At 39.0% G+C, this 19,322-nt stretch overlaps 1 protein-coding gene across 4 annotated transcripts in view; it reads right to left on the bottom strand.

Moving 5' to 3' along the window:
* Nucleotides 1–575: 575 nt before the first annotated feature.
* The window catches only part of LOC134414398 (regulator of nonsense transcripts 3A-like), a 62,074-nt gene continuing 43,327 nt past the window's right edge, over nt 576–19,322 (bottom strand). For 3 of the 4 annotated variants that reach the window (XM_063148916.1, XM_063148917.1, XM_063148918.1), the window contains 4 exons: nt 10,137–10,194; nt 9,560–9,636; nt 8,784–8,894; nt 576–715 (listed from right to left, as the gene is read on the bottom strand). In XM_063148916.1, the coding sequence (XP_063004986.1) occupies nt 613–715; nt 8,784–8,894; nt 9,560–9,636; nt 10,137–10,194 (349 nt within the window). In that variant the 3' untranslated portion in view covers nt 576–612. Of the gene's footprint in view, nt 716–8,783; nt 8,895–9,559; nt 9,637–10,136; nt 10,195–19,322 lie in introns of those variants that run through there. The other variant, XR_010026716.1, reaches the window with a different exon arrangement.

The following is a 19,322-nucleotide window of genomic DNA, read 5'->3' as shown; positions in this document are numbered from 1 at the left end:
CCCAAGGCTGCCAATTTCATAGGCAAGGTGAGATCTATACTCAGGCCAGGGTTAAATATAAAGCACAGGCATGGTTCATCAAATCATGGCTCCTGCAGTTTTAAAGGTAAGACTGTCTAGAAGATCCACAAAATATTTATTTCATCTTTTTTCACATAGTACAAGGCACAAACTAGTCCTGAAATAAACAGTTCAGATAAAGATCTTTGAACACAGAAGAGAGAAAAGGACAACACAGAGATATCCTCCAAACCACACCAGATGGAAACAACAGCTGTCACAGAGGTATCTTAAGTCTGAGGACCTAAATCTGCAGGCAAGGTATTAAGTACCTATAGCAGATACCTTCTTACCTAGAGCATATTTTCCACCATCACTACTGCTCATCCCCTCTCCAGGAAAATGTTGATCATTCTTAAAATGCTCTCATTTTGTCTACACAGAAGTGATATTTGAAATATTTACATGAATTAAGGACGTATATAATAAAAATACCTTAAAATGGATAAAATTATAAAAGAATCAGTGGAAAAGCAGTGTATTGTTTTCACATCTTTTCCCTCCCAATCAATTTATGTCTCATATCTATCATACTTCTCTTTTCTGACTTATCTAAATAATTTTAATTTGCTCTCTTCTCTTCTCTTCTCTTCTCTTCTCTTCTCTTCTCTTCTCTTCTCTTCTCTTCTCTTCTCTTCTCTTCTCTTCTCTTTTCCTAATGAAACAGGAAAAATTATTGTTGACTGAAAATTGAAAAAAGAGGCAGTTACTTTTCAAAAAAATCTCCATAACTTTTACAAGAAATCTTTCCTGGAAAATTCTGACCCACCTACTTTAAAATCAGCTCACACTTACTAAGCAAATGAAATAAGGTTGGACAGTGAATACAATGTTATTGCAGCTGTTCCAACCACTAAGCAAACACATTGATTCATTCTAAAGAAACCACATTTGAAAAAGCTATAAAATCTTCATAGGAGGTATTGAATTCATTTGGCTTGGTGAATAGAGGGCTTGTGTGTTTTCTGGCATAGGCGTGGGTAATAAAATAAACACACACAGAACTAAACCAAAGGTCTGTGCTACTGCAGCTAGGACTCAGCAAAGGCACTGTGCAGAACATCTGACTTTCCTTGAAGGCTAACACTAAAAGTACCATCAAAGATTTAAATCTGATTTTCCAGATCTTCTTTCCAGTGGATATCATCCTTAGAGAAAAGCAGTCATGGGTTGGTGTTCATGAGCCTTTTCTATCCACCCTAGAAACTTTCTTAATTTTCTAATGATGTTTCTTACTTGTAGTTTCTTCAGGTTTCTTCTTAGACTAAACAGTTTCATATGCCTCCACATTGATTTTCTACTTAGCACATTACACCAAAATCTTCAAATATTTTGTTTTGTGGCTTATTCTTTTTTTTTTTTTTTTTTTTTTTTTTTTTTTTAAGGTATGAGAATGTCTAGCTGCATCCCTGCAGATTATATTATGTAAACTGTACCAGCCAAGTGAAATTGCCTGAACCCAATTGTGTAGATGAGGACTGAAGGTTAGTCAGCCACAGCAGGGCTGCTGGGAGTGTACAAGTGTAAGGGTTGCATGCTTTCCTGAGGGGGAAACCACAGGAAGAGGAAGGAGCATATTTTTTATTATCTCACTGCTCCTCACACCACCAGCAGGCTGAACAGACCTGCCTCTGCCCACTTTCTGATATCACATGTTCAAAGTTCTCTATCAAAGGCACTGTTTAGATCTCACTTCTCCCAGTCCATGGCAGGGTGCTTGGACCTAGGTGACCCTTAAGGTCCCTTCCAACCCAAACCATTCTATGACCCCATGATCATATGGCTGCAGTGAAGAAATCTTGCCATTTCAAATACATTTTCAAAAATATGACAAATACAACATTATCTCTTTTTTCTTCCAAATGTAGGATTTTAAAAAGTTGAAGAAATGTGGGAAAGAGCCATCCAAATAGTATTCATAAAGACTTCAGAGGAATCAGTAGTAAAGTAGATGCAACACTGAAAATGAAGGGTGAGTATTTCTCCTTGCAGCAAACAGGCTTTGTTTCCTGTCAGCCTGTGCTCTGTGGAGATAAGGAAGTTAATATAAGCAAATTGTTTCCTAAAATAGCACATTTGTTGATTTATCTCTGTGATTAAGCTGAATGCAATTTCTTTACCAGCTGCTATGAGAAACACTGAAATGTATCAGCTCCATATCCAAGCCATGTAATCATCAGATTATTTCAAATCCCAATATATAATTCTGCTCTTCTTCCTGGGATCTGCTGACAGGGGAACAGTTCAAAACTGCACCAGAAGATGTTCAGAGTGTGCATTAGGATGCATTTCTTGATGACAGTGTGGTCAAACACTACAACTTCCTAGAGAGGTGGTGGATATGCCAAGGCTGTCAGTGTTTCAGAGGTATTTGGACAATCCCATTAGTAACAAGTTTTAACTATTGGTCAGCCTTGAAGGCACTTGAGCTGGATGAGCACTGTAAGTCCTCTCCACCGGAACTCTTCTAGTTTAATCTAGCCTAATCTAGTTTATTCCATGTTTATTTCAACAAAAAACCTACCATAACAAAGAGATGAGTAGTTCATGCTGACCCCATGAATGTCAAGAGCAAGTAAGGATGTTAGTTTTGTACTGACATCAGTATTTCAGAGTTGATTTGACAGTCAATTTGGGTTGTTTGGTAATGAATGTATGGAGGTGCTACACGTAGCGCAGCCCAGATAGCCAAGTCTGTGCTGCCTTTGGGCACTGTGTGTCAACAGCTCAGGTATTGCTAAAGCTGGAGTTGGGGTAACACAGGTTTCAGCATTGGTTCATGATGTAAGGTGAGTGTCTGAGGCACCCTGGTGAGGGGAGAGCCACCACTACAATGCAAAAAGGAGGTCACAGCGAGCTGGGGCTTGGTCTCATCCCCCAAGTGACAAGTGGTAGCACAAGACAAAAAACGCCTTAGGTTTTGCCAGGTGAGGTTTCTATTGGATAGTAGGAAAATTTTGTTCATGGAAAAGGTGGTATTAAGCACTGGAGCAGGCTGTCTAGGGAAGTGAGGCAATCACCACCCCTGAAGATGTTTAAACAGACATTTAGATACAGAGCATAAGAACATGATTTAGTGGTAAATGCAGAGTGCTGGGTTAACAGTTGGGCTGGATGACCGTACTGGTGTTTTCCAACGTAAATGATTCTAAATAGGTGAAGAAACCCCTATCAAATACAGAAAACATTTTCTCCTCCAAAAGATTAATTTAGTGAATTGATTTTGAATTATCTAACAGTTAATTATCTTTTATTCAAAATGTAAATAACTTTTCTAGAGCATGAGAAAGCTGAAAAGAGGCTGGTAGCAGTCAGACAAACAGTTTTTCCTGTGGCAGGCAGCAGTAGCTACTGACATGGGTTCAGCACAAGACAAGTTCTGCAGATGTTCAGGGGTATCAGTCAGCAGCTGATGGTGCTCACTGGGGCTCACATCTCACACCCTTCCACAGAAGAACTGCTTCTCAGAGCTCTGTCTAGAGGTGATTACAAAACTCCTCTCTGTGACTCAACATCAATCACACGGTTCTGCCAACAGACGTGTTAGCCTAGAGAGGGCAGTGGGGGCATTTAATGAATGCTGACAGGATGTGGCAAGTATGAAGTTCAATCCCAGAAATTCTTCACCAAGGTTTTTTCTTCGTGACAGTAAATTAAAGGTACATGAGATTGAATTTGTCTGCTCTGTTTGAAACGTGTCATTGACAATCAGCCTAAGGTAGGTAAAGGACTCCAAGATGAGTCCAGATTTGCAGCTCCTGTAATGAACAAATTATTTTTCCTTTTATCCATTTTCCTCATTTTTAAGGATTTTCTTACTTTTTTTCTGGTCCAAAGCCCTATAATTATGCAGAGAGAAGGAAAATGTGATTAATATTATGAAAACCAGTTGCTAGAGTGGTTGCTATGGCAGTATTCAGCAGAACATCAGATGGACATAGAAGAAAGTAAAAACTGGACCACGAGGTCTAGAAACAGGGTTAATCCTTTTCTTAGGTTTTTCCTTCTATAGAAACACAGAGCACAATGAGGAAATGCCAAAACTCAACCTAGCAATATAACATTATTCTAATAAATACATCTTCATTTAATCAACATTGGTATTTTGAAGCACTTCAGTCGCACCTCAGAAACTCAGAGGAACAGAATATTTTTACTTCTCTTTTACATAGAATCTATTCTAATGGATTTCAATGAGAAACCCTTTCCGGCCTCTCCTCAAAGACCTGCATTTCCAGGGAACAGGGTGTCAAAATGGGAAACCATTGAAGAAGCCATTCTTCTTTCCCAAAAGAACCGGAAAAACATTCTGGAGAACAGCTCTCTGGAGGAAGAACCATCTTGTGTTTTAAGTGGTCCTATGCAAGACTGATGAGCAAAGAACCAAATATTCACGCCCATCCAGTATCTATTTTTGGAATTCAATCTACAGCATCTTCAGCCTGTGCTTTTATCAACACAATCTGGTTTCATCAAGGAGAAGGTGATGACAGAGCAGAAACCACTCACCACTTTTGCCTTTTTATTTTGAAAGAACTTACTGTGTGATCTTATGAAGGGGACCTAACAGAGTAACTGCACAATTATTTAGCTGAAAACAGAGGCAGAGGATTTGCATATCACTCATTAAAACACTGAGGAATCATAGTTTAAAGCATGGATATGAATGAAGTCCGATGCCTTTTGTTGTTGTTTTGTTCTGTCGTCATAGCTGTTTGCATTGTACCAAAAAAATTATATGTATTTAAACATATTTAGGTTTTGTATTCCTTCCTTTGTACCTTTTTATGCCAATCATAAATTTTCTCTGCTAGAAACTGTTTCATCCAGGACACTTCAGATGACTGCCAGAAGACTAGCCAGTGGATCTGTGTTGTGGAGAACCTGCAAATGTGTAAGACACTTGGACCCAAAGCAATTTAGGCAAGAGCATTTCTGCCTCTATTCCTTTTACCAATAGATGGAATAAGCCATTCTGAACCCTGGGAGAGCCTGAGACCTAGGTATACGTGGAATATAAAGCTATTATGTCTTCCCTCAGAACTGTGGAACCTATGCAGAAAACAAACATATTTCACATCTGGTATCTGCAATTCCTTGAATGATTTTTAGTCTTTTGCCCTACTTCTAGTGAATGGATCCTCCTTTTCTTTCTACCTCAGAAACAAAACCAAGAGGAATAAAGTTATGATCCAAAACTGGGACAAATTTTTCCCTGCCTCACATAGCCTCCAGTTTTGCACATCCAAATGAGTGTCCTGAATGCATATCCCTTTCTTTTCTACTTCGACCAGGGAAAAGCAAAATCTTTTTCATGTCTTGCTCCTTGAGCAAAAAAGCAAAAACACAATTTGTCAAACACGCTGATAAAAGGAAACATCTATTGCTGTTATTGAATTTAGCAGACATCAATGAGCAATCCAGAAAATCAGGACAAGCACACAAGGAAGCAGTTGTCAAGAGTTTAAGAGACCTGTTCAAAGGCACAAATCTATAAGTAAGAACAGTAACTCTGTGGATCAGCATCCATAACAGACTGGCTAAGATAAAGACAGGCTACTTTTTCCAAGACAAGAAAAGCAGGTGCCGTTATAACAGATGAAATCTCCGTGACATCAAGACCTTCCATTGGGAGTCTGATTATTTTAAGCAATAGACCTCTTAGATTAAAATTTGGAGAAGCCATACCACCATCTGTCCACCAGAACAGAATCCCCTCAGACAAAGGAAACAGGACATTTGATGAGATTTTGGCCTTGTGGATAGAGAAAGGAGAGGAATAATTACTCTATGGAGGAAGATGAAGCTCCTTCTGGGATCATCTGCACTAAATAATTGATTTGATTTTTTGGACACATTCTAGGTTATTGAATAAAAACATTTTGAACCATCAAAATAAATAAGAAATAAATTTTAAATGTGTGTTATAATTACAAATAATCAAAACATTTTTAAGTAACATTAAATCACAGTAGACAATAAACTTATTTGTGGACTTATAAGTAAACATTTAGTTAACATCTACAATTCTTGTATTTCATAGAATCATAGCATTTAAATAATAAAATTTACACATTTTTGCATGGACTTGTAAATATGCCAAGAAACTTGAGAACTAAATAATTTTTAATGTTCCATCAAAAATGGCAATTTTCTAATTTCAAGTTAAATGAGGTATTAGAGGCTATCTATTTTTTTGTTATGTAATGTTTCTTGTTGGGATTTTCAGTGCAACTTTGTGAACTTCAGCATTACATATTAGATCTGGAGCGTCCAGATATAATGATTTTCCATTTATTTTCACATTAAAATATTTGAATCAAGGAAAAGATTGCAAAACATTCAGACTGCACAATAGGAATACATTTTTCCCTAGTACTTGATTTTGGAAGGAGCATGGAAAATGTTCTGGTTTTTAATATGCATGATTTATGAAAATAGCAATAAGTTTATTTAATGTCATCAATGACAATCTTTTGAAGCATTAGCTAAGTTGTCTAGAGAGGTGAAATTTTTTTACTGTTTCAGTCTGAAAAAAGTCTCATCCACCATGAGTGTTTTCAGCAAAATAATGGATTCTTACTTATTGGGAAAAAAAAGGGCTATTCTTAATTGTCTCTTTGAAAAAACATAACCTGTTCTTTTAAGTAGTCTTAATTTCTGTAGGGAAAAAAAAAAAAAAACAAAAAAAAAACAACAAATTGTGACAGGTTCTTGAGTTAGATTTTTTCCATATTGAAAAGTGATTTATGGAAAGGTCACAATGAAACTGTTCTTTACCTGCTTTCTCTATGGGGTGCAACACAGTGGCAGCTGGTGAGAACAGCATAAAGAGATCTGAAGGGAAATGCAGCCTGGACTGATATCAGTGATTTTTATCATTGGCCTCAAGGGGTCAGAGGTTTGCCCCAAGACCTGTGGAATCCAGGATCTCAAAGCCTTATTCCCACCCACAATTTATAACTTGAAATGCGTCGTACCATGCTTATGTAACCCAGTAACTGCACAATAAATCTATTATGTATGTGTTTTCCTTGTTTTGGAGTTTCGCATTACCTGTGCTTTACAATAGTGGCTCCTCTGTTATTTGTGTGAAGTACAAAGTTGCATAACTGGGAGAAAATTAATTGAGCCCTGTGCAATCTGCCTCCACTCAGGTCCTGCACAAAGGCTCTGCACCGTCCCAGGTGAGCCCTGGCACTTGGTGCTGGCCCTCCCTTCAGTGTTCCCTCTCTCTCTCTAGTCGAGCTGCAGCACAGCACGCTCCTGTCAAGCTGGCCAAGGTGCACTGAGGGTGCTGAACTCATTTTGCCACATAACAGTGAAAGGTCTATTTTGGGACAACGTCTTTGTCACTGCTGTCACCTCCACTTTTTTATTGCTCTCATACCTTGTCACAAATGAGAAAGACAAATGCTGAAAATGAAGAATTTCCAATGTAACCTGAACACACCCAGGAAGGAAGAACTTAAAGGAGAAGGCCCATGTGAAAGACATTCTTGTTCACTGAGTTCAGAGCTGTCTGGAAAACAAATTGAGTAGTCCCCCGCAAAGATTTACCAAATTTCTTTTTGAAGAATCTCCAATTACTCCTCTTCTCACAAGAGAGCTGCTTCAGAGCTTCATTCCTCTGGTGATTTGAAACCTGCCTGGCATTTCTCTGGGGTTTTTTCCACAGAAATTTCTATATCCTGCAAATTTAATTGTCTTCCCTCCAGCTTGATCCCTAATATTTACTGGAATTATATAATCATGGCTTCTCTTCACTGCAAAGATGCAAATTACTGCTTCAACTGTCAGCAGTTTGGACTTTACTTGTGAAGTTACCAGCTGCTTTTTCATTACATAGTTTTTTTACACATAAAATTGTTCCAGAGCAGAAAGCAAGAAACCTGTTCTATCAAATTCAGCAGATTTAGCTCTTCTGACACCAGTAAAGATGACAGTGAAGGAAACTGGTGAAGTCCAGCTTAATATATGATGGATATCTGTGGAATTAAGGCATAGCTGTGTTAAAACAATGCAGTTATCAGGTACTTTGCAACACATTGCAGATTAATTATCTTTGACTACCAACAAGCTTGGGCATAATAATACCTGTAGGCTACAGTTTTTAATTACAGCAATGTGTATTTTAGCTGTCACTAATGTGCATGGAGACATCACGAGCATCAGTGCCAAGTGTTCCTTTAGCCAAAACAAACTTTTTTCTGACTTTTTACTGTTTCATTTAAACTTCTAGATTTCTTTGTCTTCTATATATTTGTCTTCTTTACTGTGAGGGTCATGAGACACTGGAACAGGTTGCACAGAGAAGCTGTGGATGCCCCATCCCTGGAAGTGTTCAAGGCCAGGTTGTTTGAAAGCTGGTCTAGTAAAACGCGTCTCTGTCCATGGCAGGGAGTCAGAACTGCATGTTCTTTAAGGTTCCTTCCAGCCCAAACCATTCTCTGATGCTGTGAGTCTACGTGCATGAATGGATTAGTTCCATTTACAGCTCTGCACTCCGTGCACTAGAGCATGTTTCACATTACCCAACAGGGCCTGCTGCCAGCAGTATCACCAGGTGTTAATACGAAAATGCGAGGATGCATTAAGGGGTGGGAGGAACATGATAACAAAGGTAATGTTTGTGAACCCAAGGGTTTCATTCCGAAAGCAAATGTGAAATTTGAGGAAGCAATAAAGGCTGCCAAACCCAGCAAATCCCTCCTCATACACACCTCTTTATAGCTGCATTCTCAAGCGGGGGAGTGTTCTTTCTTAGACTGCAGTTCTGCAAATGCTCACACACAGAGAAAATACGTTTTGTCAGAGCCGTCTTGCTGTTTTCCCTGGAGGTACCTCAGTGTGCAAAGATAAGCAAGCACAAAGAAATGTGAAGAACACAGACTTTCTTTTAAACATTGTCTTAATTCTCCCTGTTTATGGCACTGTAAATTTCATGCATACCCTCTGGATTTAAAATAAAACAGGTGGAAGTGACTAAAGGAATAAAATCCATCACAATAACAATGGACACAAATGTCAAATTCAATAGATAGTTTCTTCTCAAGATTCTGTGCATCATAGATCTTCTGTACAACACCTCAGGGTGCAAACATAACACAATTTATTTAACATTAGCATAACAGACACCCCCTACCCTTTCTGGCTGCTGTGCTAAGTCAACAAGAAATGTGTCTTCAAGAAATCTTTTTCTTCTTTCTTAATAGATGTCATAAGAAATCAAATCTTTCTTGCATTGAAATTCAGGTCCTACTGAAAATCGCCAGCGAAACTGACACTGACTTTAAGATACAAATGATAATACCTTAGTTGATGTGATTCAAGGTCTCTGTGGCAGCCAGAGACAGCCACTGGAAAGCACCAGGAAAAACACATAAACAATAGGCCCTGTCCTGGCAAATAACTTTAGTGTTTGGAAAAATATTTTCAAGATTTCATTTATTTTGCATCACTAAGAGATGATCAATCCAGGTCCTCAGGTAAAACTAACCTTGATCCTGTTAGCAGTGTGGGAGAAAAGTGTTGCATTCTTCTAAAACCTATGCAGTAAATATGATACCATTCATTCTGAAAAGCAGAAAGAAATTTTTTTAATTCCAACAGAAACAGGACACTCTGATTCATTCGTACCTGTAACAAGGAAGAAAAGGCAATCTCTAGCTGAGCATGCTTTATAGAAGTAATTTCCTTCTCCTGCTTTGAACTTTCGTCTGAACACAGAATCCTACACCCAAGAGAAGGCTACAGGATACCTCTTCAATGCTAAGTTATGTGCATTTGTATCTGATGAAAGTTTTTAAGAAATTTATCTGATCTTCATAAAGTTCTATGACTTTCATCAGACACTAAAGGTTTTCAAATTTGTCTGTGTCCAAAACAGACAAAAGGAAAAGGATGTAGTTTTATTTCTTCTTACTTGAGACTTTGAATAAACGGATATAATCTGTCTATTGTTTGAATCGTAAACAGCTATCTGTTAAGAATGACCTTCAGCATGCTATATTGACAAACTTACAGAACATGTAACATATTAAAGTGCATTTTTTAGTACAAGCATTCTGCCTCACCTTTTCTAATACTTGTAGAACAGAAATTATCAAGAAATGCAAAAGTTTCCCAAGTGCCCTGTTAAAGGAAAAAAAAAGGGCTTTAAGTAAAATACATAATTTAAGTATTTCATGTGTGCTTTCCTCCACTACTAGTAAAGAATCAAAACTAAAAATTCAAGTGCTAGGTCAGTTTAACATTTTGACCACTATTGTTAATTTTCATTTCCATGGAGAAATGTTTTAACTACAATAGAATGTTGCATCTGAAGACATGTCTTCTCATTTACTTCATTGCCCATTAACAAAGTCAATATTTAGGCAATTAGAAGAGGCAGATGAGGATGGGAAACTCAAGGAGAACATACATCTGTTTAAGGAGCCTCTGGCCAGTGTGGCAATTGCTAAAGAACTTGTAGGAAGAGAAAGGGAGAAGGAATGGATGGTAAGCTTTAAAATGGAAGAGGCTGATGTGAGATGGATTGAGGTTGGTGAAATATCATCTGGCAGTAGTTTCCTGTGAAGGGGAATGGAATCAAAACCACCAGATGAGTAAGTCTCAAGCTTCCCCAAGTTAGAGACTTGGGTAAGAGTGACTGGGAAGTTGCCAGGCAGAAAAGGAACTGGGGGTATTGGTCAACAGCAGCTGAGCATGATCCAGGGTGTGCCCAGGTGGCCCAGAAGGCCGATGGCATCCTGGCCTGGCTCAGCCAGGTGTGGCCAGCAGGAGCAGGGCAGGGACCGTCCCCCTGTACCCAGCACTGCTGAGGCCACAGCTCCAATCCTGTGCTCAGTTCTGGGCCCCTCAGTGCCAGAGAGACATTGAGGGGCTGGAGCGTGTCCAGGGAAGGGCAGCGGAGCTGGGGAAGGGTCTGGAGCACAAGTGCTGTGAGGGGCAGCTGAGGGAGCTGGGGGTGTTCAGCCTGGAGAAAAGGAGGCTCAGGGGGCCCTCAGCACTCTCTGCAGCTGCCTGGTGGGCAGAGGGGTTTCTCTCTTCTCCCAGGCTACAAGCAATAACAGGTGAGGAAATGGCCTTAAGTTGTACCAAGGAAGGTCTGGATATTGGGAAGATTTTTTTTCAGAGAAATGATTGCCAATCATTGGAACAGTCTGCCCAGGGAAGTGGTGGAGTCACAAGGCCTGGAGGTATTTAAAAGAGATATGGACATGGTCCTTGGAGTCATGCTTTAGTGGTGAACAGAGCAGTGCTGGGATAACAGTTGTACTTTATGATCTTTTCCAACCTAAATGATCCTAAATAGGCAAGGAAGTCCCTTGAAAGTAAGCAATTTTTTTCTTTAAAAAAAATAATGTAGTTATTGAACACTTTGCTCTGTCAAAGTGTGACTTCAGTAGTAGAAGCTGAAAGTAGAAGCTGTCACAATCTTGGAAAAATTTCTGAACTAAGGATCAGAAATAGATTATGTAATCCCCATTACAGAAGAAGGAAGGACCCAGGACTAAATATTTTCTACAGTTTGTTTCAGCTGACTGAAGCATTTTCTATCACCTATTTTAGGACAGGATAAATAATTTCCTAGTCATGCTTGTTTGTCATTCTTTTCAATAGAGAAAGCACATGTGACTGGCTAATATTAGAGGGCTACCATGCTCATGAACTTGTAGACGCTGATGTAGCAATCAGACAGGGAGAAATTTCCCAGCCAACTGATTCATACTCATCTGCCCACGCATCCTCCAATGCATCCAGGAAAGGAAACATAAAAACCCAAAAAAAACCAACAACAACAACAGCAATAAAAAAAGCAAAAACAACAAAAACCCCCCACAAAACAAAACAAAATACTCAACAAAAACCCAAATAAACAAAACCCAAACAAAAACAAACAAAAAAGACAAAACAAAAAAACACACACAAACAAACCCATGAAGCTATGCAAATTTAACTGGCATAAAGCTGAATGCCTGGTGGAGAATGTAGAAAAGAATAAAAATGTATTTTGAAGAATAAATAGGGAGGAATACTACAATAAGTCAGAGGGACCACTGGGAAAACCTTAATATTGTAGAAATTTCTGAATTTGTGTCTTGTAGGGATCTCAGACACTGCCCATGAACAACTGAATCAAAGTTCCAGGAGAAGAGAATGAAGATGAGCTGCTAGGAATAGAGATGTGGCATAAACCACACACGACTAAGGGGCAACAGTGTGGTTCATTTCATTGAATAGTATAAAGAGTGGGGAAAAAAACCATTTCCATGTTGTTTTGTAATTAGGTTTGACAAGACAGAGAATGTGAAGATCAGTGACCCTGTAGAACTGAGATGAGGCCATGGTAATTTGCCATAAAGGAGAAACTGTGGGATTAGAGGGAAACTGGTGATCTCTGGTTCATTGTTATAAATTTGTCAAAAGGTATAGGTTTTCACTGTAATTAGCATTTCTGATTAGTTATTTGAGCCTTCCTTCCAGTAAGTGCTCAAGGACTAATTGCTGTCCATTATGCAAATGTTCACCCTACACAAACAAGGGTGCACACCTGAAAAGTAAAATGAAGTTATTTTTAATGGTGAGTCAGAGAACACAAAAGTGTCTGTCTTCATTGCCTTTGAGTTCAGCTAAGTCCTTATCAGACACTCCACATAATTAAACTTCTGCATCTTAGAACACAAAACTCAGCATAATTGGATCCCTGTGTTATGCAAAAGTTTCACAGCCAAGCCAGGACGCACAGTTCATGCACTGTGAGGGTGAGACCAATCACACTTGACAAACTCAGATTAGTCAAAGCAAACAGTTTTGAAGCAAACATAGTTTGCAACCTAGTCTTCAACAAGCTGTGAAGAATGAATGCATTCATTAGCAATTTAATGGTTGAGCCTAAGTACACTGCAGGTTTGTATAGAGATCATTTCCACAACAAGGTCATTTAGAACTCCCTAGCCTCCTGTTTGTGCAACTCTTGTCAAATCTAGAGTTGAGGAACTGGGCTGGAAAATTTGATTTGAGAATGTGAAGAGATTCACAGTGGGAAATGCAACCCAGAAATCTATCATTTCAACTACAGAAGGCTGACATCCTCACCAAATGCTGGTTAACTTAAGTAGTCCTAGGACTTCTCAGGAGGGAACAGGGTTTGCATGATTAGGTCCTAATTGGAGGAAGTGCTTGCTTCACTGTTTCATATAACACACATAGCTGCACATCTATTGAATTTTCGGGACTGGATTTTAATTAACAGCTCTTTGCCATACAATCATTTTTGTTTCTTCCGAGATGGGCTTTTAGGAAGAGTAGAAGATGAAAGGATTGTTACTCATCCACTAAATTTCAATTTAAACCCACTAAATTGATGCATCCCAATTTCTGTAGATTACATTCTCCTGGCAATAACCCAGAAAGTAGGAAAGAATATTGTTCTGGGTCTGTTGAGTAGAGGAACACAAACAAAAACACTTGTTTGCCATGAAACACATTGAGCCATATTATGTACATCTAGTACAAATGGTAAATGCAAATACTGCAAAAGAAATTGCTACAGAAGAGAAAAGGTGTTGGTGTCAGTGCATCCAATACACCAAACTGCAGAGAGTACAAGTTAAGGCTGACTGTCCAAAAACTGCCCTTTTGTGTGGTGTTAGTCTTGCATTAACTATCCTTCCTAATGGTTTAAGACAATGCCAGAGGTACATCCTGTCAATGCACAGAGATGACTCTATAAGATCACAAGTAATCATTCAAGCCATGCTTTGACATAGCCTCTTGAAGTTTTGACGTTCACCTTATCTCATTTCAAAGACAAGGAACTGGTTATATAAACCTCAGTTTCCAGTCAAAATACCTATTGTCCCAAACAGATCCCTTTAGAAAACTTGTGTACCTTCCTTTTCCAAGCATAAAGAGCATATTTGAAGGTACATCTTTATTCCAACAAAAATATTCAAATGTCCAGGAATCAAATCCTACAAATATTTACATTCAGGGTAGCTGCACTAGTAGTAAGATTACCAGATAGGAGGATCAACACTAAATGTTTGGAGCGATATATCTCACCTTAGGTCTCTCATTAACAGGAATTTGCACTTGGACATCAGATTACAGACGAACTGGTTTGTGTCAATACTCAAAAAATCACTTTTGTAGGTCTGCTGGTGTTTCAGTCAGACTAAATATTTTGTTTGACCTGAAATATTATATTTGCTTCTTTTAAAATTTTAGATACTGTAGCTTTGAAATATCATGAGTCGCACAAAACTATTTTATCTCAAAGATGCAAAATAGCCAAATATTTGGGAAGGGCTGAAATTATTTAATGAATTGGGGCTGAGGTCAGAAACTGTTCTATGCAACGTGAAAGTGCATTGTTTTAACAGATGGCTCATTTCTCTGGAAGAGTTCAGTCCACTCTGTTCCTGCTGCGATTTGAAATATATTAGCAAAATGCACCCTCCTCTGTTTCTGCACTGCAGGTGCATTTACACAAGGTGTATCCACACATCAGCACTTGTTAGTGACAAAAGACAAATTGTAATTTTGACTGGACAGAATCTTTTTTTGGAGTTAGTTATCACCAGTAATGTAGAAGTGCATTTTTCTACAGTCTTTGAGTATACTCACAACAACTTTCTTCCTAAAATATTTGATCCATCTATTATTATACTGCCATCTCTATAATAGTCTCGGGCTCAGAAGTGAGCTCCACCTTCCACAAAATATAAGTAGACATAAATCACTTACAGGAAAATTGCATCAGTGGGGGGAAACTGGTTGTGAGAAGGAAGTTCTGTCAGAAGATAAGATAGCAGTTCAGTTTTCCTCCTTTTGTTAAACTCTGGACTGTAGTTTTGATTAACCTTGCAACACAAACCTGAAGGAATAACTTAATATGATTTTTCCTCAGCAAAAGGAGATGCAAACTCTTTCACAGCCTGGAAGGCACCAAAATAAAGAAGGCAGGACCTTTGGGTCCCACAAGTGCTATGTGAGGCTCCAAGGACTGCTGCAGACTTTGTGGGCCACATCCTGATCTCATTGCCCTGGCTAAGCTGCAGGACAACAAACAGCCCTAGCCAAGCAAGTGGAAAAACGTGGAGAAAGAAGTTATTTGCTATCAACAAGAGTTGATGATACCTATGATGCAATGCTGTGTTCTTTACTCAGGCAAACCATCTCTTTACAGACAGAAGATGAATAGGCCTACAGTAGATGAAGGGTGCTGAATTTGCTCCCAGGAATTGATTTGACTCCAAAGGATTACCTCAGCTTGATTCACAAGACAGCTGAGGCCCTCATAAGTCAAAGCCTGTGGTTATGTTACAGACATGAAAAAGCAGAACAACATGTACATCATCGTCAGACTGTAGTACCACAGTATTTCTGATCATCCTTTTGGATGCTTGATTTTGGAATAACCATAGATAAACCCTATGTAATTTTATTTTCAAGAATAACCTTAGATGCTATAGTATCCTTAGCTGCATTAAAAGCAGAGTAGTCAGCAGGACAAAGGACATGATTCTCCCATTACCCTCTGCTCTCATAAAAAGCCGTCTGGAGAAGGATGTGGATGTGATGGAGTCCAGGAGACAGCCATGAGAATGGTCAGAGGGCTGGAGCAGGCTGAGAGAGCTGGGGCTGTTCAGCCTGGGGAGGAGAAGGCTCTGGGGGAACCTTAGAGACACTGTCAAGTACCTCCAGGGGGCTACAAGAGAGGTAGAAGGGGACTTCCTGCAAGGCCACATAGTGATAGGACATTTAGGAATGGCTTTAAACTGAAAGGGAGGAGGTTTTGATTAGATATAAGGAAAAAATTATTTGATATGAGAGAAGTGAAACAAAGGAAGAGGTTACTCAAAGTAGTGGATGTCCCATCCCTGGAAGTATTCAAGACCAGGCTGGATGGGGCTCTGAGCATCCTGGTTGGATGGAAGATGTCCCTGGCCATGGCAAGGTGAGCTGGAAATAGATGATCTTCAAGGTCTCTTCCAACCCCAACCACTCTATGATTCCATAAGTAGGTGAGGTAGGATTTTCTCTTCATGACTGACGTCTGTGTCCTCTGACCCCAACACATGCCTGCTTTCAGGCAGACTGGCTCCTGTCAGCTCCCTGCTGTACTTGCAGTGTCCTTCAGTTCCCTCCAATGCTCATTCTGAACAACAACTCACATCCAGAAATGGCTTCGTGTCTTTCAACAGGACAGCCTGAGACGTGGGTTAGAGTAGCAAATATGTGGTCTGGGCATGAGGTTTCCTCTGTTCCCCAGCCTGTGTTGATAGCAGTTTCACTCATGCTGCTCTCCTTACTCGCCACTACTCAGTCAGTGTTAATGGAAAATAGAAATTACAAAATCTATATATTTGCTTCTGAATTTGCATTTGAATTTTTTGCCTAAAATATCATCATTCTAAGGTTTTCTTTCAGAGGCTAGACATATTGCCTCTTGTTTTGTCTATCTAGTTCCTGCCACGAACAACCTCTGAACCTGCTGTTTTCAAACAGCAGTATCTGCCACAGGTTTACAGATAGTTCTTCAGGGATAGCTGAGAGCAATATGATCAAATTAATACATACTTTCTGTTTCATATCCCTGGAAAGTTGGATGCTCAGAAAGTCACAAAGATAAACAGTGCCAATATGGAATTCCTGATGTGGAGACAAGGCAATTTTCTCCCTCTTCTTGTTTTCATATGAATGTGACATTTTTCTCTTTGTCATCCTTACCCACTGGCTGCAGAGCTAATACTGGCTGCATTGCTCTAGAGTCGTAGAATTGTAGCACAGTAGAAAGGTGTCCTCTTTTGGTAGTACCTGGAATGTTTTACACTGATGAAAATTTAATCAAGTAAAAATTTTAGAAACAAAAAAAATCTATTCAATAAATTGAGTATGATCTGCCTTCTGCACCATCAGTGTGATTGCCATAGTCATACTCACATAACCTCACACCTTTTGAAATTCCAAAGGAACATCAACATGGTCAAAACGTACAAGCACATTAAATAATGGATGTGAGAAAGGAAAGAATAACCGTGGTGCCCAGCTGAGCACTATGCAGTGTGTCTGTCAGCAGTTTCCTGCTGTGATGCCATCACTGTGCTGCTATACCCCTGGGAGCTCTCTGCTTGGACCTCCATCATTCCCCACTGCATTCTCTTCTCCCTGAACTATTTTCTTGGGAGTCAACTTGAGCATCACTTCCTGGTCCTGCATTGCAAAAGCACATGTTCCTATTAGCATTTAATATTTGAATATATGTTTTGACCCTGAAAAGTGCTGGTCAGAAGAGAGATGGTGACACTCTAGCAACACCTCTATTTACTTTGTTATTCTGAAAGCATAAGTTGATGACATGACCCCAAGCAACCATAAAGTGATATAGACATTTTCCAGAATTGTCTGAACAATAAAATACCACTGCATATAATTCAAAAGCAAGAACCCTTTTGCTCTGCTAGCTAGGGCAATGCTGTTATTATCATTCAAAGTAAATATTTGAAATAAATCTGACTAAGAATTTTGCTTTGACAGAAAGGATAAGGATAGTAAAATATAGAGATGTTGGGGATTTTTAGGGAAAAAAAATCTTCTGACTTTTTTTTCAAATCTGCTTCCTGAAGCCACAGAGTCAGCCAAAATTTATTCTGGGTCAGCCTTCATTGCTCTGAGAAATTAGACCATTAGGCAATGCTGTTTTACAACTCTCCATTTTATGATCACTATGGAACAGACACAGGATTTCAAAGCATGTGGCCAAAAGTCAATATTTTAGCCTATTACCAGATTGCAACCTTTCCTTTATGATTGTGGTAGGCTTTGAGCAGTGCTCTATATCTCTGTCACCTTGATTTTAGATTGTAATGCAGCATTACCTTCAGAAGAATAAATGCATATTACAATAAATGTAAATATTATAAGAGGACACATGTAATATGTAAAATATATAAGAGGACACATTTTGTGTCATTCTCTTTAAACAATACCTAAAAGTACATTACAGTAACTCATCAGGATATGACAAGCACGTGTGGCTTCCTTGTATCAGCAGACAATCTTCCCCACACAAAGGGAAATTGCAATGTCAACAGCTTTGGACGTACTTAGCGCTACTTATATGCAGCTTTAAACAAAGCAGAACTTCCTAGACAGGATAATAAAATATTTGTATATCAATATAGATATTTTTTAACTTTCAATGATACAAATACAATGATACAATGTACAAATTCAATGATACAGATGCATCAGGAAGAGGTGACAAAGAGTTGAAGAGAGCTCTAAGGAACTCAAGGGATATGACACCTCTAAACTCCTTATAACTGCAAAGTGAGGGCACCAATATCAAAAGAAAAATTGCTAAAGGTATTTGATTTCTCTGTGTTGGTGGTTTGTTTTTGTTTGGCTCTTAGATTTTGGTTTTGTTTTGTTGGGGTTTTTTGTGTATCAGCTTTCAAAGAGAAGGTTTTCTTCTTAGAGAAGTGATGAGAATCTTCCTGTTATGTTGATGCCTTAAGTTTTAGCTTTCATATTTTCCATATTCTGTACTGCATTAGTAGAAAACTCTGAACTTCAAAGAGAGTGCTAGCAAGTTCTCCTCACAGTTCAGTTAGACAAAACAATCCTTTTCCAGCCTGAGAACCAAGGACACCATTGCTGCTTCAAGCCCAAGAAAGTATAAACAACAGTGAATTGAGGAGAGCAATCAAGGAGCATTCAGGGACTGCATAACCTGAAGCTTTAATTGGACAATTAACCCCAATATGTAAATAGACTAAAACTTATGAAAATTCATGACTCGGTGCCCAACTTGAGTGTAGCCTCAGCTGGGCTCTTGTACTGCCCAAGGTGCATACTTTGACGGCCTTTTTAATAAACACCTACTTCATTCCTTTAACTCTCTCTAGCCTCTGTTCTAGGTACCCCCTCAAGGCATCAGTGTCACCTTCTCATGCAAGCACTGCTGAGGAAGGACAACTTATTTTGGTCTTAGCATGTATAGGGGATTTGAAAGTAAGTAAAGCTAACAGGGAAGAAAGATACAAGGATTATTATCCTCTAGGTTCAAATTACACTTGTTTCTGTTGAACTGAGGACAAGAACTGCCAGCTAAAATCCAATATGCATTTTGCTACAGCAACAAGAGAATTTTTCTTTCCATCTGATGGATGTCCTGTTGTGCTAGCACATGCATAAGGATGTGAAGGAGAGGAAACAGGAGACTATACTCACTGAGATGAAGACGAACT

Source organism: Melospiza melodia, chromosome 2, assembly GCF_035770615.1.
Source record: "Melospiza melodia melodia isolate bMelMel2 chromosome 2, bMelMel2.pri, whole genome shotgun sequence".
In the NCBI taxonomy this organism is placed as follows: domain Eukaryota; kingdom Metazoa; phylum Chordata; class Aves; order Passeriformes; family Passerellidae; genus Melospiza; species Melospiza melodia.
Note: the sequence above shows the minus strand (reverse complement) of the source record. Positions and strands in the feature narration are given on the sequence as shown.